At 41.1% G+C, this 27,879-nt stretch overlaps 1 protein-coding gene across 1 annotated transcript in view; it reads right to left on the bottom strand.

Annotated features, from left to right (window-relative positions):
• Positions 1-15,190: 15,190 nt before the first annotated feature.
• Positions 15,191-27,879, bottom strand: part of LOC308093102 (limbic system-associated membrane protein-like) — a gene marked incomplete at its 5' end in the record, with an annotated part of 196,485 nt that continues 183,796 nt past the window's right edge. The window contains 2 exons of the mRNA XM_080439318.1: positions 15,191-15,449; positions 18,461-18,609. Coding sequence (XP_080295444.1) covers positions 15,352-15,449; positions 18,461-18,609 — 247 coding nt within the window. The 3' untranslated portion in view covers positions 15,191-15,351. The remainder of the gene's footprint in view (positions 15,450-18,460; positions 18,610-27,879) is intronic.

The raw sequence follows: 27,879 nt of genomic DNA, 5'->3' as shown, positions 1-27,879 counted from the left end.
GCAGTGTTCTGGAATGTCGTCCTTTCTCAAAAAAAGGGGGACACTGAGGGCTCATGAAAGACTGGTGAGGGATAAAGGGACGCACAGGACGTTGAACCGTATTCATTGTCCTTTTAGCGTCACTTCCATTCTTTTGCCCTGGTGGAGTCGTCCTCGACTCCGTCCAACAGGGTAGTGTGCTTATAGGAAAACCAACGATGCTGGGAGACGTCCCATGGGACTCACATTCTGCATCGAGGCCGCCCGACCGGGCTGTGATGTGCTTGTGTATGTTACGCATCCCAGATGCAACAACAGAAGCACAGTGTAGAAGCACAGAAATAATCGGACATAATGAACAGTTGTAACATACAATGAGAAACTCGACATCTGTTCGCTGGTGACCCGAGAAAAAATGAGCGATTGTGATATTTAGGCAATTTATTAAATTCCACACACATTTGTTATACAGTTTGACCAAAGGACAACATAGCAATTGAACCTCGTTCATTGTCTTATAGCGTCTCTTTTAGTCTCTATGTACCCGAGGTCCGTCGTGACATGTAGACTTCCGCCTCTCCTCGTCCGCCGTCATGGGGGGTCGATGGAGGCGGCCGGCTTGTGTGGTGTGTTCACCCGGAACGAAACTTGTGTTCCCCCAGGGGAGTTTTGCCGGTGTAACAACGGGGTTCTCCGAAACGTAAACTTCTGCCTCTCCTCCGCCATTCTGGGGCAGGCGAGGGAGGCGGCCATCTTGTCCTTCCACCGTCTCACAGTGGCGCTCTGCAGCCCTCTGCCGGACGGTGGAAGGAACTGCTGTGACACAGTTTTTAGAAAGTTTCGCAACAGAGAACCCCCCCTTTACACAAAACAACGGAGACATTTGATTCAAGCAATAGGTTTCCCTACCTGCGTTTGACTCATCATGTTCATAGTAAGACAGGGATTGTCCCTGCAGTGTTTGGAATGTCGTCCTTTCTCTTAGGGGACATAACGAATACTGAGGGCTCATAAAAGAGCGATGTCGATCGGGATCCCCTGCGTCGGGGGCCGATCTGCATCGATCTTTGATACGTGAAAAGATGAGCGGATGTGTATGTTGGCAATATCTCATATTCCACACACAGAGGCTATAATTTTCACATGTTGGGTGGTGTGCTTATAGGAAAAAGCACAGGAACAGTGTATAAGCACATAAAAACTAATCAGACATAATGAACAGTTTTAACATACGAAAAACTCAACATATGCGTCGAGCACGAGGTAACAAGTAACAATAGCAATGGCGGGGACCAGCGACGAAGTCGTTGCCCCGAAGGCGACCTCGCGCCGGCGGCGCCAAGGAGCAGGTCGTCTGCAGTCGTCTGCCCGGGGACCTCGCCGGGGGGGGGAGAGAAGAGGGCCACTGTCTTGGGACGGCCCGCTGGCCTCGACAGCGCCGTCTGGGTCGGGAGATGAGGATGCGGCCCTTAAGGCCTCCGCATCCCGGACCTTGCTGATGGCTCCGCTGGAACGTGGGGCCGAAAGGTGGAGCGTCGTGGCGAGCACCGCCGCTCGTTGAGGCCGCTAGCGAGGTGGCCCTGGCTAGGCGTTGTTCCAGCTGGGCCTCAGAGAAGCTCCCGCAGGGGCCGCACCCGTGTACGTCACCGTCTCGGTTACGGGCGATCCAGGCGTGATTAGGCCCCAAGCAGGACAGGCAGAGGCGGTGGTCCTCGTCCGCAGCGACGAGGTAATCGCACCCTCGCATGCGCATGGGCGAGGCGCCTCCATTCTTCCATTCTCGAGCACGAGGCAACAAACAAAAGGCTAGGTAGCGACCTAGCCTAGCCTCTTGTTAACTTTAGCGTTAGCTTAGCTTAGCTTAGCTGCGCGCCTCGTGGCGAGAAAACGGAGAGGACAGGAAAATAAAGTAATGAAGCTGATGAAATTCAATAGAGTCCGGGAGAGTTTGAAAACTGAAACTATTTTTAAACGAAAGCGCCCGTGGAACACAAGGTGAACGCTGCGGGTTGTGTTGGATTTCGTCAGTTCCTCCTTAGTCATTGCTCGTGGCTCCGTGGGCTTTCGCGTAAGCAGAGTGGAAGAAGAGGACGAGCACTTGTGACGCAATGGTATTTATACCCCCTCCGGTCGCCGGAGTTCTGCGTCACAAGACCCTTATCCAATGGACATTGGAGTTCCGGGAGTCCTGTTTTTGCTCTGTGTGATCGCTAGAGGGCGATGATATCCCATAGTAAGCAGTTGCTGGAGCTAACGCTATAATAACTTTAGTTACTAGTTACGTTGTTGATTTTTATTATTATTACAAAACACACATTAACCACTTCATACGTATACTTGTAGATCTTTACTTTATTGGTTTATTTAGACGGGACAATGAACATGAATGAACATTCATGAATGTGAATTAAATCAGCTGAACATGATCTCATGTAAACATGCAGGATTTAGCTAGAAGCTCATTTCCATCCGTATTCCCACACATAAAAACACCTCAATAACAACATGACAAAAACACACAGAACATACCACTGATTAAAAACTGATTTTAAGAATACCAACTAAAACCTACATACCTAACAAAGTCTAAAACCTAAACCAGTGGTTCTCAAACGTTTTCCTATCAAGGACCCCAAATTGATATATATTTGACCCCCATCTGAAAATATGTTGTTTCCAGGGACCCCCAGAAGCAAAGATTTGAGTTAAAACTTCAATATTCAATATTTTTCAATATAATAAAATAGCAGATCTACAAGCATATACAGTAGCTCTACACGGTACAAGCTTGCATATCTGCTATTTTTGAATAGCCAAAATATAAAAGCTTAAAGGGAGAGTAACACAATAGATGTGAAAATATTTTCCAATACAACTCTACACTGAAAGGGTCTGTGTTGAGAGCTGTCAGGAGAAGGATTCACCCACAACGTGTCACACATATATTCTAGCTGACATCACCCACTGAATGATTTATTTGGGGAAATGTAGATTGATATGTTTGATAATTATGTTTGATAATGTTAATTAATGCATGTCAAGCACATTAATCCACACATCCATATTTTAGTAAAAAAACAAAACAATCTACAGGCTTACAAGGTGCAGTGATTTGACATGTTGTAATCTCTCAAGAACAGATTCTGCTCTGCGTTTGAATCTGTCAGGGGGATTCGTCATATCGCGTACGCACTGGCCTACAAGTGGGCGTGCCTTCAGATCAGGAAGCAGGCCGCGCTTTACCCAATCAAATGTAGTGGGCGGGATTACGTGTCCGCCGATCCTTCCCCACTAGAAACAAACCGAAACTCATTTAACAATAGCGTCCTCGGAGCAGACAAAACCACGGAAAGATATTCACATTTTAACTTGCTCTTTCATCATAGAAACAAGTGGGCTTATAACCAAAACGATCCATGTTCTCTGGGAGAAGTGGTGTTAGTGTTAGGAACGGAGATATTGGCATTTTGCCACAGGAAATAAACAGGAAGTAAACAAGCCGTTTAAAAAAAAACTTCCAGGTCAATTCCGGGTCTGATCGTCATCAGGCAGTGAAAGCATCATTCATAGGGTTGACAACAGCGCCATCTGGTGGAAAACACAACATCTAGTCTTTCTCGTCGACGGCAGGCCGAGCTTTAGCAGAATCCGTCGGTGGCAGGCAAAGAGTTAAGGAATGTAGTCCTCTGTGGCGCTTCTTCAGTCGCTGTTTTTCAAATGGAATCATCTTTTCAGTATAGGCTTCTCATTGCTTTTGTTTTATATATATTTAAATACAATAAATCATAATTTAGTTATAATGAGGATCGGCTTGGCTCATTTTTCTTGCCCTCTCAGCACCGTGGTAACCTACGCACTGTGAGTGTGTGTGTGTGTGTGTGTGTGTGTGTGTGTGTGTGTGTGTGTGTGTGTGTGCGTGTGCGTGTGCGTGTGCGTGTGCATAGTGGCGGTACTGACCCTGTATTAAACTGGTTGTTTGTCTTTACAGGGTGATTCAGGAGGTCCTCTGATGTGTGAACAGGATGGAATTCACTACATCGTTGGTGTGGTGAGCTGGGGGGAAGGATGTGCTCTGAGGGAAAAGCCTGGTGTCTACGCCAATGTCTACATATATGTGGACTGGATTAATGATAAAATGTCTAATGATACTGATGATGATTATCATTATCCTGATTATGATGTCTGAACTAATCTCCATTGTGTGATTGAGCTCAGAAGCATGTTATAAGACAGGTTAAAGCTTGTAAGACAGGTTGTAAGACAGGTTAAAGGGCAAGACCACTTTGGTAGAGGTTTGGGTTGTGTAGTTACCTTGCCATGATGTAACTCCAAAGGTGGACAAGAAATCAAAAATAATTGCTCCATTGATTAGAAATTGTTCATTCTAATGCTCCTCATTGACTTACATTGTACGGTAAAACAGCTCTCAAAGTCGCTCTTTAAGAAATTAATAAAAATATTAATTTCCACCTGATTTTACTATTCGAAGATCCGGATCCGGATCCGCGAATCCAGTCCAGGTTTTCTTCCTAATAAAATAGCTAAATCAACAGGAAGTTAACATTTTTATTAAAAAAAGAAACAGTACTGGGTTTGGTGATGTTCTATATTGTCTGAATCAACTTTGTTTGTGTTCATTTATGTGCTAAAAAAGTGACTTTGAGATCGGTTTTACCGTACAATGTAAGTCAATGAGGAGCATATTTTGAATTATCAATTTCTAATCAATGGAGCAATTATTTTTGATTTCTTGTCCACCTTTGGAGTAATATCATGGCAAGGTAACTGCACAACAAAAGATTCACCTTCATGCAGAAATAACACAACATACACAGTTAGTCCATGACAAACATGAAACAAACGTTTCATGACCCACTTTTGTGTCCTGATCTACATGAGAAACCCTGGTCATTTGTTGGGTGAATGGTGGATGGTTTTGACCTGCTCTATATGTTACGTATCATGAGAAAACTGTCTGGATTTGGCTTTATATCAATAAAATGTACTTGATTGACAATATTTGCGATACTTCCTTAAAGCACAATCAAACATTTGTAACTTTTTTCATTGTTTTGAATACTTTATTAGACAGAAATGTAAACAGCATGAGGTTCTGTCAGACATTAAGGCTAAAAGGATAACAAAAGAAAGTCCTCAGGACTTGTTTCCTTTGTGATCCTATGTATAAAATTATCAACATTTAAAACAAAGTAGAAAAGGGTAAAAGAGAAAAAAGTTCAGCTGTAAATGCCTTTCTAAGGGAAAAGTGAGTTTTCCGCCCCTTGTGGTCTCCTGTCCTGAAAGATGGATTTTCTGGCCTGTTTTGAAAGAAGCCAGTGATCCACATTGTTTAATGGATGGGGTAGCAAGCAGTGTGTAAATGTAACCGTTTTATTTAGAAAAATAATATATATGGCTGTAGTCCCAGGTCTTCATCAGCTGTTCCTTCATTTTTGCTGGCTGATGACACCTTTCTGTCCTGTCATTGGAAAGAACACATTAGATTAGACTTGTAGTTTACATGGATATCATCCGACGTGATACCTAATTTATTCTTAGTTGCATGCGCACCGAAAATAGCAGACCTACAAGCTCACAAAGTGTCGAGTCCGCGACACGTTGTGAGCTTGTAGATCTGCTATTTTCGGGACCCGACAACGTCATGAAACTCAGTAGCTCTGAAACATGTCAGTCATGGCGGAGCTTCAACCTAGTGTTTGCACTTTCTACATATACAGACCGTACATCTACATAAACGTTCAGATTTCAAATATAAAGTGCTGACCTCATGCCACGGATGTTACAATTTGAATCGGGTGGGTCTAAGTACCAGTATCTTCCGTATTGTTTAATAAAAAGCATTTTAATCCAATCGGTGGCCATTTTCTCCTAATGCTTTCAATTACGCGACCCTATCGGTTGGGATGTGTATTGCACTCTGATACATTATACATCTATGAGAAAATGGCCACCGTTCGGATTTAAATGTTTTTTTTATTGAACAATACGGAAGATACGGGTACTTAGACCCACCCGATTGCAATTGTAACATCCGTGGCAACGGGGTAAGAACTTTATATTTGAAATCTGACCGTTTATGTAGATGAACGGGCTGTAAATGGAAAAAGTGCCAAAACCAGGTTGAAGTTCCGCCATTACCGTCATGTTTCAGGGCTACAGTCAAAGTAAACAATAAATAACTTTCCGTATGCACGCCACGGCTCCACAAATCCAATAATAAAAGATTGATGCCAGCACTCAAGTTGTGTCCCTCATGTATAGGATAGGACAGGCTACTGTGTATGTTCCACCAAGAATCATCCCCGACGCGTTGCTGCTCCTCGTCCGCTCGTCCTCGTCAGCTACTGCTGCCCGCCTCGTCCCTGCGCTGCGGTTGTTCTTCGGTGTACTCGGGTTCAAATAAGTAACCCGGCTGTATTTCTGACTCCGAGATAACGTAAAAATAGTCATCTTCCTCCATGGATTGGTCGGACTTTGATATGTTTGCAGACGGCATGATTGTGCATGTGAGGTCCTTTGAGCTATGGGGGTTGGTTTGGATTTGAACTACACCTGTAGTCACCTGCAGTCATGTAGTGCGGACATGAGGTGAGAACGCCAACGAAAACGTCATTTGACGCTTTCGTTGGCGTCTCACGGATAAAAAATCTAAAAACACAGATACAACACAAAAAACACACCAGGTGTTTATGGGTCCTAGACTTCATAAAAATAGGATTTTTATCAAAATCGGCGAAGTGTCCCTTTAACAAAGTCATGATTTTTGTTCAGTAAATTATATTTGGACTGGTTAAATTGGGGTTTGAACCAGGGACCTACAGACTGGCAGGTAGACAGTGTACTGACTGAGCCATTGGATAGACAGAATTGGATTTTGTGTGTGGTAAGTTATCATACAGCATGGATTGCTTATTATATACATACAAGCTCATAACGCGTCACATTGTAGACCGGCTGTATGTGGTTACTGTAGGTGTTGTATTAATAATTAAATCTGCAAAGTAACAAGTAACTAAAGCTGTCATATGCTGTAATTGTAGTAGAGTAGAAGTAACAAAAATGGAAAGTAAAGTAAAAGTATTTCAAAATTGTACTGTGCATTGTAAGCACTTGTATTGGTACTTGAGTAAATGTACATAGTTACTTTTAAGCACCATTGAGGAGCCAATGACAGACAGGCTAGGTATCACCAGGTGCACTGATTGCTAGAGTGCAGAGGGACATGGGTTGATATTAATGGTCTTAACTCAAAATGTATATATCACACAGCTTAGATGTTTTGATTAAATCGGAGAGTGATGTAAAAAAAAAAAAAATCTGTAGTGTAAAAGTTGCACGTTCAAATGACAATGTATATTGTTTCTTGTGTCTGGGTAGAATCCTGGCAAAAAGCAACACAGCATATGCGTAATCTAGTTCCCTGGTGTATAGAGCATTGTTACAGGTATAGACTCATGTGTTTGTTAATGTTGCTACCCTTTAAATGGCCATGGCCAATAACGTGGCATTGGGCGCTTAGTTAAATATTTTTAAAACTACACATTATTTCAAAGAAAAAGCATAGGTGGTCTCCATTTGAATGGAGTTTCTAAGTGAAAGTATGTAAGAGGAGTAGGGTGCTAATGTTTTGAGGAGAATATAGTCTATAAATAGTGAAGATATAATATAGAAGAAATAATAAAGACCGTAAACTTAAATGACTCCAACAGGGGTAACTACTTTTCAGCTCGACCCAGCTGAGGTGGTCATATATGGCACGCAGGGGATCAATCCGGGGTTAAGAACCTCACTCATGGACACCTCAACCTATTGCTTTTAACAGGAACCGAACTCACGACCTTCGGACTCACAGGCTGAGACACTACCTGTAGTGATATAGCTTCGTCCAGGCTGAAGTTGTCTGTTGAATATCATAAACTTTTGCCTTCTGTCATGTACCAAGCCCCTGTTTCACTAACACTAAGATCACTCGTTCACAAACCATTTACCATTGGAGAAATTGTACGTCTCCTCGGAACCGAAACTAGTGAAAGTAGCCGATCTACAAGCTCAGAAACACGTTGCTATCTGAAAAGTTGTGAGATTGTAGATTGGCTATTTTCAGAATGAAGTATGTCATACATTGTAAAAACATACTCTCAAATAAGCATTTCACGTTATCTCTCCATTAATTGATGCAGTCGTGTTTTGTGCGATGAAATTGAAAAGTAGCCTGCCTGAGGTGAGGTTTAAACCGGTGATCTTATGGTTGTGAGGCAGGTACTGTAGAGAGAAGCCATTTGACCATCAGACCTGAACTGTTGAAAAAGGAGCTCACACAGATAACACAGTTTCACGCAAATTGCTCAGAAATCCTGGGTTTAAATATTTTTCAAACTGCTCAATATGGCGAAAAATATAAGGGCGGAGCTTACTGGTCAAAGTGATAGATGTTTTCCTCATGAGTCAAGGCACATGTGTAAGCAAGTTTCATGGCTGTCGGCAAAACGAGGTATGACTTTTGCCTGTTTAAAGTTTGCATTTTCAAAAAATTGCTATAGCGCCCCCCTTTGACCAATTGGAGTAAGATTGGTTTCAGTTATACTTGGAATGACCCTCTACATTACTGCAAAGTTTCAAACAAATGTGAGTCTGCATGTATGTGTTAGGGGCAGACGAATAATTATCATAAAACTGCAATATTCATTGGCTCATAAAAGCTTAATGTTTTCATTTATGGAAAATCCGCCACTAACGTTTTGTCGGCATAGGTCCAAAGTACATGTGTAGAAAGTTTCGTGCAGATTGCTCAGAAATCCCCGGAATATAGTGCTTTTTTTTTATTCGCTGCTTTTCATATAATTCAAAATGGTGGGAGATCTAAAGCTCAGAGGTCAAGTAAGTCAGTTTGTAAGTCAAACAGGGCATGAGTTGTACCTGTTCAAAGTCAATTGAGTGCTATAGCGCCACCCTTTGGCCAATTGTTGTAATAGTGTAAAAAGTGTCCACACGGTTAGGCCAGAACTGCAAAAACGGCAGATGAAGAAAACCAACAGTTTCAAAGAGGTTTCGAGCCTTATAGGCCTCAAACCCTCAAAAAGCCTTTAATGACAGTTTGCAATGTTCTGGCAAAACTCCATCAAGTCCATCTCCAGTATAAACACAAATATATACAGTACTGTTTTTTTGTTTTGTTTTTTTACAATACAAATGTATATACACGCACACACACACGTACACACGCGCACACACACACACACACACACACACACACACACACACACACACACACACACACACACACACACACACACACACACACACGCAGTTCAAAAGTCCAAAGCCATTCCTTTACAGGAAACGTTTTGGATCGAATGTAGTTATTTACTCACAAGCTGTTGTTAATACTTTCTTTTAATTGGTTCAATATTTATAAAACCCACAGACTCACTTTTAAGATGTTTCAGAAGCAGCAAAAAATAGCGGATCTACAATCTGGTGTCAAGACTCTGCTTTGTATAATTGATGTCAAACACAAAGAAAGCCTTAAAGGTTATGTTTTATTCTTACAATAAGTGTTAAATAGATCTACAATGTTATATTCTGATAGTAATCTTTGCTATAGAGTTTTTTGTCTAGTAACACTCTCTTTAACCCATTAAGACCGGGAACGCATCTGTGTCATTTTAAGATTTCTTTGGACTATTCACAAATAGCAGATCTACAAGCTCATAGTGCGGCATCGAGTGCCGCGCTATGAGCTTGTAGATCATAGCGCAATTGTCTGCTTTTGATAAAAATCATGACAATTTGTGCAAATCTTTGTATATATATATATATACATTTTTAACTTAAGTCTTTGCTTCTGGGTATCCCTGGAACAAAACATTTTCAGATGGGGGTCTGCGTCATTTTGGGAAGTCCTTGATGTGAAAATGTTTAAGAACCATACTTAGCAACATAAGTAAAAATATATATATTTGTTTTTAACTGTTAGGATTTAGAAGATATTTGTAGAATTCCCAGAAGCAATAAGATTTGAGTCACAAATGTTCGCTTTAAAAAATATATGTATTGAAAGATTTGCAAACATTTTCACGATAAAAAAAAAAAAATCAGATCTACAAGCTCATAGCGCGGCACTCGGTGCCGCGCTATGAGCTTGTTATCTGCTTTTTTTTTTAATAGCCAAAGAAATCTAAAAATGACTCACAGATGCGTTCCCGGTCGTAATGGGTTAAAACACAACTAAAGACCGTTCTGTTTGCTGCTGCCTTTGAGTTATTTTTCTTTCTTTTTTTAAAATCTTTTCTGTAACTGTATTTATCTCTGCACTGTAACTGTATCTATACATTTTTACTTATTTTGTTATATGCATCCTAATGTAATTGTATAATTACGGGGCCAGAGCTCAGCTCTGGACCTGTCTTATTATTGTACGTATTCTGTTTCTGCCACTTTTCGCAGTTCTGGCTGAACCGTGCTGTCGCTTTTTACGAAACTCTGCCATATGGTAGATGGTCATGAAAATATCAAGAAATAAATCTCACAATCTTTCGTCAAAAGGTGAAGCTATAGCACTCAATTGAAAATGCCAACTTTGAACAGGTACAACTCATGCCCTGTTTGACCTACAGCCATAAAACTTCAATACACACATGCGTCTACTCATGATGAACAACTTTCACCCTCTGACTTTTGACCTCTGACCTTTAGATCTCCCACCATTTTGAATTATATGAAAAACAGTTAAAACCTATCTCCTCCTGGGATTTTTGAGTAATCTGCACGAAACGTTTTACACATGAACTTTGGACCTATGCCGACAAACTGATGCAAAAGATTTTCCATAAGTGAAAAAATGAAGCTTTAATGAGCCAATGAATATTGCAGTTTTATGACAATTATTCATCTGCCCCTAACACATACATGCAGACTCACATTTCTTTGAAACTTTGCGTTAATGTTGAGGGTCATTCCAAATATTACTGAAACCAATCTTACTCCAATTGGTCCAAGGGGGGCGCTATAGCGATTTTTTGAAAGTGCAAACTTTAAACAGGCAAAAGTCATGCCTCGTTTGGCCGACAGCCATTAAACCTGCTTACACATGTGCCTTGACTCATGAGGAACACATGTATCACGTTGACCAGTAAGCTCCCCCCTTAGATTGTCCGCAATTTTCAGCAGTTTGAAAAACACTTAAACCCAGGATTTTTCAGCTATTTGCGTGAAACTGTATCATCTGTGTGATCTCCTTTTTCACAGGTTCTTGTCTGTTGGTCCAATGGCTTCTCCCTTAAACGTGTGCCTTACAACCTGAAGGTTGCCAGTTCAAGCCTCACTTGATGCGGACTTCATTAAAGTTGCATTGCACACAACATGATTGTGTCAATTAATACATGTGCAATTGTTAAACATAACCTGAAATACTTATTTGAGAGGGTATGTTTTTGCAATGTATGACATACTTCATTCTGAAAATAGCCGATCTACAATCTCAAAACTTTTCAGATAGCAACGTGTTTCTGAGCTTGTAGATCGGCTGCTTTCACTGGTTCAGTTTTATCTTCAACAGACAACCTCAGCCTGGTCAAAGCTATAGCACTATAGGTAGTGTTGCAGCCTGTCAATCCTAAGGTTGAGGGTACGATTCCTGTTAATGGCAATAGGTTGACACGTCCAATCAATCCATTCTGCTTCCATCTTTCTCTCTCTTCAATCTATTGTTTCCATGTCTCTCTCTCTTCAATCTATTCCGTTTCCATGTCTCTCTCTCCGCCCTTAGATTGTCCGCAATTTTGAGCAGTTTGAAAAACACTTAAACCCAGGATTTTTCAGTTATTTGCGTGAAATGGTATCATCTGTCTGACCTCCGTTTTCACTGGATCAGGTCTGTTGGTCCAATGGCTTCCCGCTTAAGTGAATGTTTCATAACATCAAGGTTGCCGGTTCAAGCCTCACTTGGTGGAGACTTCATTTAAAGTGCATTGCAAACAACAAGACTGTATTAATGAATACATATGCAATTGATAAAGATAACATTAAATGCTTATCTGAGAAGGTATGTTTTTGCAATGTATGACATACTTCATTCTGAAAATAGCCGATCTACAATCTCAAAACATTTCAGATAGCAACGTGTTTCTGAGCTTGTAGAGCGACTGCTTTCACTGGTTCACTTTTATATTCAACAGACAACCTTAGCCTGGACAAAGCTATAGCACTATAGGTAGTGTTGCAGCCTGTCAATCCGAAGGTTGAGGGTTCGATTCCTGTTAATGGCAATAGGTTGAGATGTCCAATCAATCCATTCTGCTTCCATCTCTCTCTCTCTCTTCAATCTATTATGTTTCCATGTCTCTCTCTCTCTTCAATCTATTCTGTTTCCATGTCTCTCTCTCTCTCTCTCTCTCTCTCTCTTCAATCTATTCCGTTTCCATGTCTCCCTCTTCAATCTATTCCGTTTCCATGTCTCTCTCTCTCTCTCTCTCTCTCTCTCTCTCTCTTTTGAGGGGCGGCCATAGCTGAGTGGTTAGTGAGCCAGCCTAGGGAGCCAGAGGCCCTAGTTGCCCCATGTACGATTCCAGGCCAGGCCAGCATATGAAATTTGTCCCTGAGCAAGACTCTTAACCGCTAATTGCTCACAGGCCCTCATTGGAAACAAGACCGCAAGGACTTTCATGAACGGACCTGTTAAAGGAATTATCCTTATCTATTCCGTTTCCATGTCTCTCTCCGATCTACAATCTCACAACTTTTCAGATAGCAACGTGTTTCTGAGCTTGTAGGTTGGCTGCTTTCACTGGTTCACTTTTATCTTCAACAGACAATCTCAATCTGTACAAAGCTATAGCACAGGTAGTGTTGCAGCCTGTTAATCCAAAGGTTGAGGGTTCGATTCCTGTTAATGGCAATAGGTTGAGATGTCCATTCAATCCGTTCTGCTTCCAACTCTCTCTCTCTTCAGTCTATTATGTTTCCATGTCTCTCTCTCTCTCTTCAATCTATTCCGTTTCCATGTCGCTCTCGCTCTCTCTCTCTTCAATCTATTCCGTTTCCATGTCTCTCTCTCTCTCTTCAATCTATTCCTTTTCCAAGTCTCTCTCTCTCTTTCTCTTCAATCTATTCAGTTTCTCTCTCTCTCTCTTTCTCTTCAATCTATTCTGTTTCTCTCTCTCTCTCTCTCTCTCTCTCTCTTCCTCTCTCTCTCTCTCTCTCTCTCTCTCTCTCTCTCTCTCTCTTCAATCTATTCCGATTCTCTCTCTCTCTCTCTCTCTCTCTCTCTCTCTCTCTCTCTCTCTCTCTCTTCTCTCTCTCTCTCTCTCTCTCTCTCTCTCTCTTTCTCTTCAATCTATTCCGTTTCTCTCTCTCTCTCTCTCTCTCTTTCTCTTCAATCTATTCCGTTTCTCTCTCTCTCTTTCTCTTCAATCTATTCCGTTTCTCTCTCTCTCTCTCTCTTTCTCTTCAATCTATTCCGTTTATATCTCTCTCTCTTCAATCTATTCCGTCTCTCTCTCTCTCTCTTCAATCTATTCCGTCTCTCTCTCTCTCTCTCTTTCTCTCTCTCTCTCTCTCTCTCTCTCTCCCTCTCTCTCTCCCTCTCTCTCTCTCTCTCTCTCTCTCTCTCTCTCTCTCTCTCTCTCTCTCTCTCTCTCTCTCCTCTCTCTCTTTCTCTCTCTCTCTCTCTCTCTCACTCTCTCTCTCTCTATTCCCTGGCCCCGCTTATCGCTGCTTGCAGCTATATTGTTGTTATTGTCTTTCCTTTGCTTGATGTTTTGTGTAAAGCACATTGAATTGGCTTGTTGTTGAAATGTGCTACAGTGTACACATAACATTGCCTTGCCTTGCCTAACAGGGTTGATGATGGAAGTATATACTGTAGGCAGGGTTTGGTGTGTGTGTGTGTGTGTGTGTGTGTGTGTGTGTGTGTGTGTGTGTGTGTGTGTGTGTGTGTGTGTGTGTGTGTGTGTGTGTGTGTGTGTGTGTGTGTGTGTTTGTGTGTGTGTGTGAAACTAACATAACATACATTAACTTAAATAAATATATCAGTCTACATTCCCCAAATGGTAGCCATATAACGGTCATTTATTAAATTCATAATTAACTGGCCATGAAGCGTTTACTGAAATTGTCTTTACTGTTAATTATAAATGAATGGAACACTTTACTGACCCCTCCTCACTGACAGCTAGCCATTCATATCTGTCTGGATTGTTGAATATGAGGCTGAGCTGACCTCTCTCAGCTCCCACCTCCACCTCTGTTTCTGACATGTTTGCACTATCACCAGTGGTGGAAAAAGTACTCAAATGTTTTACTTAAGTAAAAGTATCAATACTGCAATGTAGAAGTACTCTGTTACAAGTAAAAGTCCGGAATTCTAAATGTGCTTGCGTGAAAGTAACAAAAGTATTGGTATCAAAATGTACTTAAAGTACCAAAGGTAAAAGTACTAAAATGTTTGAAAATAGCAGATCTACAAGCTACGTTGTGATCTTGTAGATCGGCTATTTTCAAATAGCCTATGTATAAAATAGGGCTGAAGTGGTTAATGTTTATTTTATAATGTTATGTATATTTGCAAAGTAAGTAGTAACTAAAGCTGTCAAATAATTGTAGTGGAGTAAAAGCACAATATTTACCTCTTAGATGTAGTGGAGTAGAAGTAAAAGTGGAAATACTCCAGTAAGTAAAAGTAAAAGTACCCCAAAATTGTACAAAGTACGGTACTTGAGTAAATGTACTTAGCTACTTTACACCACTGACTATCACCTGGTTCATCATTGATTGTAATAACATGGCTTGTCTCACTTTCTTTTCTGGGCTTTTTTCAAAACAAGAATTAAATCACACAGTCATACAAAACAGTTGTATAATTTACTTAAAGCCTGATTACTTAAAGCCCCCCCACCCACATTTTCCCCCTGTGAAATATGAGGAAATACAGTACTTGATCCCCTTGTTTTATGGTGATTCCATCCTAATACCATCTTGCTATTCACTGTCAAACAATTCTTTGTTGTTAGTTCCATTCAGTGGGAGCCAGGATGGACCTCGCCAGGATTCCTTCCTGAACGTTGCTAACCTGGGAGGATTTATAAAACTCAGGAGAACTCGTTCCACCCGGGAGTCACTGTGAATCGTCTTAGTTTCATTCTGTCTGACCAGAGGCAGGGATAAAACACATCCCCCAGGCAATAACGGGATGGATTCCCCCCTCATCCTCCCCGCAACACATAGAACCCTATAGGGTTTAAGTGGTTTGTAGAACCATTAAAATAAATGGTTCTTTCCAGAACCTTGGTCTGAAAGGTTATTTCTTCAAAAGTGGTTCTTCTATGGAGGAGGAGGAGGAGGAGGAGGTCAGTATTAACACTTGAAGAAAAGGCAGACGATGCAGCTGAACAGAAGCCACAGTGAGTGAGATACACAAGCTGAGCCGCTGATGTCTCCACCTGTTCCTGGTCCTGGAGAGAGAGAGAGAGAGAGAGAGAGAGAGAGAGAGAGAGAGAGAGAGAGAGAGAGAGAGAGAGAGAGAGAGAGAGAGAGAGAGGGAGAGAGGGAGGGAGGGAGGGAGAGGGAGAGGAGGGGGGTGAAGGAGAGAGAGTGGAGAGAGAGAATAGGGGAGAAAGAGATATAGGTGGGAGAGAAGCAGAGTGTTATTGAGAGTGAGGAATTGGACACAAACACAGAAGAACAGTTGAACTCAAAGTGTTTAATGACCAACAACAGTCTAAGCAAACGGGGCAAAAAAATCCAGATACAGAATCCTGGGAAACACTCAGCAAAATACAGACTGGGGCACTACGCCAGGGAACAGGACAGAACATACAGGGACAGGGCAGAACAGAACAGAACAAACAGGACAAGAGCACTGGACTCGTAGAGGGCAGGGCAAAAACACTGGAGTAGCTCAACTTGGTAGGGCAAAAACAGGACGATAGTGCAGTACTGGCACGGGGCAGAGTAGGCCAGAAAAGGACTGGGGAAACACACTGAAGTACAGGGAGACGGACTGAGAAGGCAGGGGGAAGGTGATGAGAAACGGGCAGAAAAAAGGCAAAACAAAGATTATGAAACAAGCACACAGGCATTCAAAAACATACACCTTCAAAACAGAGTGATACAGATGGGACCCAGGGTGTAACGGCTGGAGCACTGGGTTGGGTTCAGCAGTGACAGAAAGTTCAGCAGGGGAAACTGATTGAGGGTCCCGGCAGACTGTCAGCCGACCAAAACTGTACCTCTGTGCTTTTTTTGCAAACTGTTAATAAAGTATTCAATCAATCAATCAGGACATCTGGTGGGGCGACGACAACTGATGTGGGCTCTGGCGGGTCGTCAACAGATACGGCTGACAAGGGCACAGAGGGCGCAGGCATTGAAGGAGACAGCTGGCAAGACGTCGGTGGGGCCAGCCAACGACACCTTGGGTAGGACAGGCGGAATGTTGGCAGAGATTGCCAACAAGGCACCGGGCAGGGCAGGCGGAATATCAGCGGAGAGTGCTGACAAAGCATAAGGTGGGACATCGCTGAGTAGCGAGGGGCCCTGGTCATTGGGCAGCGAGGGCTCCTGGACACTGGGAAACGAGGGCTCCTGGACACTGGGAAGCGAGGGTTCCTGGACGCTGGGCAATGAGGGCTCCTGGTAGCGCTGGGATCGGCAATCACACAGCAGGCAGGCCCTCGGTTCCCCACACAAAGAGCCAAACGAGACCCTTCGAATGGGTGTAGGGATGGAGGCGGTTCAGGATAGGCAGGTGCAGAGGCAGACGGGACAGACAGACAGATTCAGGAAACATAGGAACAGAATGGGTGGGTAGCAGGCTAGTGGGCACAGGACTGGCAGGCAAACCCAACCCTAATGGGCTAGCATGCAGACTGGGCACTGGCAGGCTGGAGAACCCAACTAGACTATGAACACTGGAATAGGCTAAGGGACTAACAGGACGCAGGTGACTAGGGTTAACAATAATCAGGGTGGTGAGACAAGACAGGTAACAGCTACAAGGGCTGACAGGAAGACCAGAACAATACTACAAAATAAGAGGTACAAGTAACACCTGGGGAATCCACAAACTACTAAGTAGTAACTACTAAGACAAGAAGATTAGGACAGAGACAAATAAATGTCCAAGGCTGAAGATATAAATGTCCATGTGGCATGACAAAAAAGGGGCAGAGGAGCAAACTGTGACACAGAGAGAGAGAGGGGGGGGGGGGGGGTAATTAATCAGGCTTTAAGTAAATAAAGTGTTTTGTAAATAAAACTGTCTTGTATGACTGTGATTTAATTCTCTTATGAACATCTCTTCCACAAGCTCCTGCAAAGCTTCAGTTCATGAAGTGTGAGTGACATCTGGTGGCCATTAAGAGGTACTGATTGTGCTTTGCTGTAGCAATATTGCTGGGGAGCAGCCTGTGTTCAGTAATATGATCTGTTAATGACTCAGAAACCTTGGAATTCCATATTATTTTTATGTTATTTCATAAATCAATGTTATACTTCAGCGTATGAAGCAGAGAAGTCAAATATGTTTTTGCTATTTCTTGTTAGTTTTTGTTTTAATTCCTGCCTACATTTTCAGCCATTTAACATTTACAGTTAAAGAATAATGCACATTTGTGACATGGCTGTCTGACATTAGATAACATTTGGGTGGACTAGGAATACAATTTCTGCATTTATTTTAGCATGTACTGTAGTTATCAAGTCATATTTTCAATGCATTCCACATGTCTGTAAGTCTGTTACCACATTTGTACATTTTCAGTTGACCATTCAGTGGTCAACCAGCACCATTCTGGATGCCCAGTCTGTTAGTAGAGTAACTTACTATAGAGACTGGCATTCTGTTAGTACATGGGTTCCCAAACTTTTCAGCCCGCGACCCCAAAATAATGCAGCCATTGACTCACGACCCCACCTAACCCTGGAGGTAATTTATGCACATAAACTTGCACGTTCGGTGCACATTTGTAATGTATTAAAATGGTAAAATGTACTATTTGTAATCATGTTTAGCTTGTATTATTTTTTTTTAATGACCCCAAATCATTTCACGACCCCACCGCTTGGGGTCTCGACCGCAACTTTGGGAACCCCTGTGTTAGTAGAGTAACTTACTATAGAGACTGGTATTCTGGATGCCCAGTCTGTTAGTAGAGTAACTTACTATAGAGACTGGCATTCTGGATGTCCAGTATGTTAGTAGAGTAACTTACTATAGAGGAAGAGACTGGCATTCTGGATGTCCAGTCTGTCAGTAGAGTAACTTACTATAGAGACTGGCATTCTGGATGCCCAGTCTGTTAGTAGAGTAACTTACTATAGAGACTGGTATTCTGGATGCCCAGTCTGTTAGTATAGTAACTTACTATAGAGACTGGCATTCTGGATGCAAAGTCTGTTAGTAGAGTAACTTACTATAGAGACTGGCATTCTGGATGTCCAGTCTGTTAGTAGAGTAACTTACTATAGAGGAAGAGACTGGCATTCTGGATGCCCAGTCTGTTAGTGGCCACGCAGGTGTAGTTCCCATAATCCTCCTGGGTGACATTGGCGATGGTCAGGACGGAGGAGGTACCGAGGGTCTGGATGTTGATGGTCTGACTGTTGGATATTCTGGACAGGAGAGAGAGAGAGAGAGAGAGAGAGAGAGAGAGAGAGAGAGAGAGAGAGAGAGAGAGAGAGAGAGAGCAAGGAGGGGGGAAAACAGTAAAGAAAAACATCTGGATGTGAAGAAGGGCAGCCAGAGTTTATGCTGAAACACAATATACTGGCATACACTAGCCTGAGACCGAGAACTAGCATAAAAAGGAAAATGGCATAACTTTGGCCAACAGGAGGACAGGGAGTTGGCAGAGAGATAAAGTGGCAAGGGCCCTCCCTCTGGGACATGTTGAGGATGAGTACAGCAGAACAGAAAGAGTGTTATGTACGTGCGGAGGAAGAGAGAGAGAGAGTGTACGTGCATAAGGTGGAAGAGAGAGTGTGTACTGTACGTATGTATGTGCGTTCATGTTTTTGTTAGGGAGGATAACTGTCCCATTTTGCCGTCAGTATCCCAGCTATGATAAGGCCAGGAGCAGATCTATTCTGTGTCTCTTCATGGGAAGTGAGTGTACTATTAACCCATTAAGACCGGGAACGTATCTGTGTCATTTTAGATTTCTTTGGCTATTTTTTAAAAATCGTGAAAATGTGTGCAAATCTTTGAGTATATATATTTTTAAAGCAAACATTTGTAACTCAAATATTTGCTTCTAGGGGTCCCTGGAACAAAATATGTTGATATGGGGTGTCCGCGGCCAAATACATATAATTGTGGAAAGCAACATAGGTTTAAAAAAAAAAAACTGTTAGGATTTAGAAGACATTTTGTAGAATCGGGCTCGGGTCTTAATGTGTTAAACAGGACTATCAGCCCATAGAGCCGGCTGACAGACCCAGATACCAATGGGACCCTATGCATATACAGGCCTCTGAGATTTTTTTTTACTAGGCATTGCAGAGGAATACAAAGCTGGGTGCCCCGTACAGGTCAGCAGAGATACAGCTCCCTTGTTTTTAAGTAAAGTTTGGAGCTGGAGTCTCATGTGTGCCAAGAACAGACCCAGAGCGTCCGCTCTCACATCCCCCCACACACCCCCATGAAAAACAATCAGCAAGCTGGATCTCTGCTGCCGACGTGGAATATTTGTGCTTTTTCCAATACGATTTGTTTTGAGGTCACTTCCTTGAAACCTCTTGCTACTTATTTTTGGTTTATGACTTCTTGGCACACATAGATACAAAACTTTACCAAGCAGCCACTTCTCGAATCTAATAGTTCTGCCTACAGTACAGCTTGTGGCTGCAAATTGTTTGGCTATATTAGATTATGGGGATATATTTAGACACAAATGCCCCAGAATCCCATCTTCATACATTAGATACACTAGCCATGCTGCTTTATGATTTGTAACAAACAGTTCATCTCTCACACATCATTGGGTGTTGCATGAACCGTCAGGTTTTCTTTTGGCTTTATTGATAGTACAGTAGATTGACAGGAAATGGGGAGAGAGAGATGGGGAGTGACACGCATTAAAGGTCGTCGGGATCGGGATTCGAACCCGGGACACGCCGTCAGGCTGCATTGCCGGACGTGCCCGGGCCGCAAAGCCAGCGATACGGGCCATGAATTGTCAGGTTTAAGAAGTCATATCATGACACTGAATTAGTGTTACTACAATAAACATTTGCAGTTTGACTAGCATCAGACAGATTTGATTGTGTGGGAGTTGGAGGAGGGGGGACTGAAGTAGATCGTAGCACAACAGAGTGAGTGACATCCCTGTTTATATATAGAAATTCTTTATTGGAAATAACCCCTTGAGATGTACCATCTCGTTTTCGAGGGGATCCACAGATTACAGAGATACATTTTTCCTACATTTAGACACAACATTTAACAGGCAGATCAAACAACATCAACAGAACAAAACAAACAAAACAAGACATACAACAATAACACAACAACAACAACAATAACAATAACAACAACAACACTTACAACAGTAATACACAGATTACTTAAATGGATCATTGGTTAATAGGTATATTGTGATGATTAGTCAAAGCATGAACAGGTAATCTCAAGGTGAGAGGACAGCGCAGTTTTAAACAGTTTAAAAGATGTTATTGACCGAATGTGAACAGGTAGATTGTTCCAGTCAGAGGGAGCTTTAAATTTAAAGGATTTTTTGCCAGCTGAGTTAGATACTTTTGGGACTATAAAATAGATCTGTGCACAATGTCTAAGTTGATGTGTAGAGATGAAAGGTTCCATATACTGTTTTAGATACTGTGGATAGTTGAAATGAATACATTTGAAAATGAACTGTAGCCAATGCTGCTGTCTTCTCACTGTGGGAGATGGTAAGTTGAGATTTTCATAAAGGGTGCAGTGGTGAGTCATAAATGGACAACCAGGAACAAATCTACATAAACGGTTATAAATTGTATTGAGAGGAAGAAGGTTAGTTTTAGTTGCAGTTTGATAGACAACATCGGCATAATCCATGATAGGTAGAGTGAGTTGTAGAACAATTTTCTTTCTGGCTGAAAATGTAAAACAGTTTCTGTTCCGGTAAAGAATACCAGAGCTGAAATTGACTTTCCTCACAATATTGTCTATGTGGCATTTAAATGATAGTTCTGAATCAAGCCAAAGACCAAGGTATTTGATGTGATCAACTCTATGCAGGTGTGTATTGTCAAGACAAGTAATGGTAAAGGGCTGATTTATGGCATTAGAATTGATATTGTGATTCGTCCCAAAAAGCATTGTGTTGGTTTTGGTTTTATTGATAATTAGTCTATTAGCTGAGAGCCATGATTCAAGTTTATTAAAGTTTGATTGTAGGGTTGACTGAATTTGTATTACATTACTGCCAGAGAGAATAGAAGGAAGGTCATTGATAAAGATCGAAAACAAAAGTGGGCCTAAGGTTGATCCTTGAGGCACACCTCGTTCTTGAACTGAAAGATCAGACTTGTTGCCTTCTATAGCAACACATTGTTTTCTGTTATGGAGATAAGAGTTGAACCAGAGTAAGGCATTACGTGAAAGGCCAACAGAATAGAGTTTATCTAATAGCAGATAGTGGTCAACAAGGTCAAAAGCTTTGGTTAAATCAATGAAAATTGCTCCTGTAAGTTTGCCGTCAGCAGATGAGGAAAATATCTCTGCTGTTCGGCCGGAACCAGCTAAATCCAAAATGGTAATTGTTCAGGAAATGAAAAACAAAATATCAATTTTTCAGAAAATGAAGAAAACCTTATATTTTTTAAAACAAAGCAATACTGCCTCATCAAACTTGGTATTGTGACTGTATATATGATCAGATACTTGCATGTGTCATTATATTATCACCACTTTACCCAAATCCAGTGCAAGTGGAGTTAGGAGGTTTTGTCCATCATTGATAAGAACAGCTGGCAATGGATCTCAAAGCTCACAACACATCACAACGCATTGTGAGCTTGGAGATCAGCTATTTATGGTGAGCGCCATCCTCATATACTATAGATCAAGCTGAATTCTGTACTTAAACAACTTTTATTTTAACATGCATTGTAAACAACCATGGAACTGTTACCACTGTTGTTCTTCTACAGTTGAGTGCAACAAACAATTCTGCCTCAATACTCAATCATGTATTTAACAAAAGCGATCATGGCACACCAACAATAAATAAATGGCATATAAATACAAAATACATTCATGAAAAATTGAATCTGTCAAATCTGTAGCCTACTGCACTAACAATAACAACCACAGTTGAATTTACCTATCATATACCTATCAACATTTTATTATCACACTGTTGTGTGTTGTGTGTTGCGTGTGTGTGGTGGGTGTTTCTTAGTGCTTTAGATTGTCATAAAAGCTGTGAAAGTCTTTTGGCATGATCTCCTTGAGCTCTTGGAGATGTTTGAAACAAACTCCTGCACACACTCATTCTCTGTCCATTAACATTTAAAAAGAAAACACGAGCAGATGACCTTTGTGAAGACACCCTTCTCCTCTTTACTGGGGTGACATCTATCAAACCTTGCACATACATTCTCTTCTCTTCCCAGTTTATGTTCTCCCAAAAGCATTGAAAAAATCTTCTCCCTGTCTGCCTCATACAGAGCAGAGCTTCTCGAGAGCCTGAGAGGAGGGGGGAGTTGTTTGTTTTTGACGGACAGTTTGAGGGTCCAATGGAGTTAGGAGTTTTCGTCAGAGGCGCTTTTTAATACTTTTCATATGTTATTATAAAAAAAAAAATTACACAGATGTGCTATGTTCAATAGCGTTGATTTAAGAAAAAAAAAAAAAAAAACTGAAAATGGAGTTAGCTGGTCCCGGCTGGACACTGACGATATATCATTTGTGAGTTTTAACAAAGCCGTTGTTGTAGAATGATTTGAACGAAAACCAGATTGGAAAGGTGAAAGAATATTGTGTTTGCAGAGATAATGAGATAATTGTTTATAAATTCATTTTTCAAAGATTTTAGCTATAGAGCAGATGATTGAAATTGGTCTGTAGTTATTAGGGTCAAGTTCACTGCCTGCTTTGTGTAGTGGAGTAATGCGTGAGCACTTCCAGATGGAAGGTATTTCAGAAGTTGAAATGGATAAATTAAAGAGATCGCAGAGAGGGTACATAAGAATGTGTGAAGATAATTTAAGAAATGTATTTTCAATCCCATCTAACCCGGGGCTACTGGAAGATTTAAGGTCATTAATGACATTCATAACTTCAACGGGTGTAATTTTCCTGAAGGAGAAGGTGCTTTGGCAAGGTGGTGAATTATTAGAGATGACATAAGGAACAGACGTTGTGGGAGAACAGACTGAGGAGAAGTGTTGATTAAAAGCTTGAGCTACTAAAAGAGGATTATGTATAATAGTGTTATTAACTTTTAACTTATTATAATGATCAGTTTTATCAGATGAATTAGTTAATGTTTTGACTTTTTTCCAAAAATCTTTGGGATTTTTAGAGTCATGGGTGAAAGAATCTTTGTAGTAGTTAGATTTTGCATTTCTACACATAATTTTACTTTTGTTCCTCAACAGTCTATATTTTTCCCAGTCAGCGGGATCTTGTGTCTCACGATATGAGGCCCATGCCTTATCCCTTTGCCTGAAAGTACTTATTAAGTCAGATGTTACCCATGGAAGGTGGCTACCTTTGACCATGATAGTTTTAAAAGGAGCATGTTTGTCGATTATTTTCATAAGTTCAGAGTGTAAAAAGTTCCAAGCATCATGGACATTTGAAATGATCTGGTAATAGTCCCAGTTAACTGAAATCAGGTCGTTAATGAATTCATTGATGTTGATTTTCTTATATTGCCTAATCTTGATCAGTTTAGGGGGAAGTTTTGGTAAATTGATTTTCCAGATGCAATAAACAATACAATGGTCACTAAAGCTATCAGGCATAGTCCCTGATTTAATAATTCTATTAGGGTGTGAGACCAGTATCCAATCAATCAGGGATTGAGATGTGGGTGTAACCCGAGTAGGTTCACTAATTAGTTGAGAAAGGTTAAGATTTCCAATAATGGTTTTAGCAGTATGAGAGGATTTATCCATCCAGTTTTTATTAAAGTCACCCAAAATGATCAATTCGTTTTATCTCTAATGGAGTTTATGGTGGAGATGATGCATTTGAAAGATTCAGCAGGAGCTGAAGGAGGTCTGTAGATATTACCAATAGTGATATACTTGTTCTCATGTAAAATTATTTTAACAAAAATGCTTTCAAAATGTGAAGGCTCAACTGCAGGCACAATAAGCTCAGAGGCAAGAGATGATGAAACATATGTTATTACCCCTCCACACCGTGTACTTCTATCAGCTCTGTATATAACATAGTTAGTTAGTTTGATTTCGTTATTGGAAATCTTGTTGTTAAGCCATGTTTCTGACAGTGTGATTACATTAGGTTTGTGTTGTTCAACCCACAACCGAAGTAAGTCAATTTTATGCTTAAGGCTCCTGATATTCAAATGTATTATTTTTAGTCCTTTGACACTATCCATATTGACAATTGAGGTTTAGGAGAAAACCTTCTCTGATCAAACATAAAGCATAGATCCACAAAAATGTAATAAGCATCCATATATAACATATACTGTATGTACAAATGAGACAAAACAAACAAACAAGGTACACACATAAAAAACATAGAGACGAAAAAACAACAACAGAAAAAACACAAATAACCCAAGGCAATCTCAATTAACCCCAACCCCATAGGCCCGAGGATTAAGGTGAGTAGCCTAGAGTTGACCACATTTCCCTAGCCAAAAGGTGAAAATATAGATGGGGAGAAAGAGAGAGAGAGAGAGAGAGAGAGAGAGAGAGAGAGAGAGAGAGAGAGAGAGAGAGAGAGAGAGAGAGAGGGGGGGATCAAATCCCACCAATCAAATACTGCCCAGGAGAGGGCCAATAGGACAAAAGGCAAAATAAAACAGAAAAATTGAAAAATAAAACAGAAAGAGAAGAACAAATACATGAAATAACTATATATATATATATATATATACATACATACACATACACAATGTACATATACATACATATATACATATACATATACATATACATATACATATACATATACATATACATATACATACAGTACATACATACATACATACATACATACATACATACATACATACATACACATATACATACACACATATACACACCTACATGCATGCACTTGTAAGTATATACACACACACACACACACACACACACACACACACACACACACACACACACACACACACACACACACACACACACACACACACACACACACACACAGCTGAGTAGACATGGCAATGACAACTCACTGCTGACATCATCAACACGCGCCAGTGTTTACAGCGGCCGAGGAAGCATGCTGCATACTCGACGTGCCACTGACGTCATCATCGTGCCTAATGTTTACAGCAGCAGAGGAGACATGCTGGAGACTCGATATCTCCTCTTGAGCATCATGAAAGATGATTTCATCTCCACCACTCAGCCAATACGTGATGCGAGGATTCCTATAGAGATTGCCATCGATGTACAGTTTATCAATGGAAAGACGAGCGTTCTTTTTGTTTTTTCTCGCATCAGCCATGACCGGGTAGAGCAGCCTCCGTCTACTCATGATCTCTGATGGAAATTGATCGCTGATGGAGTAGTTGGTGTTCTTCAGCTCTCTGCCCTTGGACATGACAGTGGACTTCATCTTGGAGTCGGTGACTTTGGCGATGATAGGACGGGGTCTCTGTTGGTTGGTTCTGGCTTTCCCCAGACGATGGACTCTTGAGAAGCGAATAGCCTCGACTTCATCCGTCTTCATTTTCAGGTTGTGCAGCAGGAATTTCTTTACAAGTTCTTCTGGTTGCTGGTGAGTTTCATTTTGACCTTCTGGGAGTCCGTGTACTATTATATTGTCCCTCATACTTCTGCATTGTAGATCGAGAATGTCTTTAGCCATGTTGGCTTTGTTATTTTGTAGTTCACCTGTCAGACGCTTGAGGTTGTTGACATCAATCCTGAGAGTGGCATTGTCAGCCTTTAACACTTCAATAAGATGGTTGTTAAATTCGACAGAGGCTTTAAGATCTTTAACATCAGTTAACATCTGTTCAAGAAGGTCAAGCTTCTTGAGTTGATGATTGATGCTTGTCAAAGACTCACGAATGTCACCTGATGAGTCGTCCATGTCACTTGAGCCCAACTCTCGCCGATTGCGTTTGGCGTCTGGTTTGTTCTCCGCCGGCATATCGTTCTTGTGATATAACGCGTCGATAAAGGATTCCAACTCCTCTACCGTTTCATTCACAGGTGAATCAAGTTTGAGAAAAGTTATTTCGATCACTGATCAGACGTTGTAGAATGGCATAGTGGGGAAGTTTTGGCACAGAGTACAGCTCAGCACTTCATACCGTATGACTCATGTATGATGATGAATTGAATCACAAACAGAGCATGCTGAGTCTCCACTCCTGGGAGAGTGATTGAAAACGGTCGGCAGCTGTGACAAAGTGACAGTGATCAAACACGCACACCGTCTGACGACAAAAACCATCACGCCTGTCTGTCATATTAGCTGACAACTCACGCTGTTTTGTTTTGTCTGTTCCTGCAGGAAACAAAGTACTGAGCAGAGCAGGTATACGCTCAGAAAGAACATTAACCTCTGTGGATAAATACTTTATACTTTATTGTATTAAAGCTGATGTAAGTGATATTTTAAGGTTTGTTGTTGAAAAGTTAAAGCTCTATGTTGATAGTAATCATTGTTATAGGGTTTGTTCAGTAACAGGGGTCTTCCTGACTCTCCAGCTCTTTAATAAAAAGAAAATAAATGAGCCTTGTAAGGTATACTTCTTCATAGGAGACACTGAGGGGGGGGCTAGGAAACATTGGAAAATGCACAAATATCCCAAAGACCATACATCTTGGAGCGCTGGTGTGCTGATAGGCCTATTAGATTATGGATCATATCCATGATAACACCACTTCTTCTTCCACACAGCTCCTGCTCTATCTTCCTGTCACGTAACCTTTACTGCTACTACACCGGGTCCAAATTGAATAACAAATCAGTTGTTTATTTGTCATCAGCAGCAGTGCCATCAAAAGTTTTACTTTCCCTTTAAATGACTTGGCCAGTGAGTTGGGGGCAAGAGCAGCAATCTGCAAGGTTATTACATGACAAGTATTGAAAAGGAGGGACAGATTGGCTTCTGAATGTCATCACTGTTCCTTACTGCCTCTCCACGTTTAACACATTGACTGTCTTTGGAGAGCCGCAGAGGCCACGTTGTAGACACGGAAGTAAACAAAAAGTGTCTGGGGGGAGGGGGAGGGTCTCCTCTATCCACCGGAGAACTTTTTTTTTTTTACCGCGATAGGCCATTTTGTTGCTATCGCCCGTTGAATATATTTATATTTTTTCACAAAAAAAAGAGAAATCCGTATGAAGAAAAATGTATGTTTAAGTCCTTGGTAGGCAAGTGTTTTATTTAAAAGGACGTAAGCATACGCCCAATTGGCAGGCAATGTGTTAAAGTGGGACATACTGGATCGTACACATATTTGACTATTTCCCATAATGGAAATTTACATTCACTTTCCACTCTCATTAAATAACAAGTGATATTGTCACTGCTGAACAGAAGACTTTTATCTCCTGAACTTTTTATTTAAATTATAAATTAATGCCCTACTTCGTTATATATAAGTGTCATGCAAAATATGCAAAATAGCTGATCTACAAGCTCTACAATCTACTGTATATATTGTATGTATTAAGTATAATGATAATCTACCATA

This window comes from Gymnoscopelus braueri (genome assembly GCF_963280865.1).
Source record: "Gymnoscopelus braueri genome assembly, chromosome: 1".
NCBI classification, from domain to species: Eukaryota; Metazoa; Chordata; class Actinopteri; order Myctophiformes; family Myctophidae; genus Gymnoscopelus; species Gymnoscopelus braueri.
This window is presented reverse-complemented; position numbering and strand designations above follow the sequence as displayed.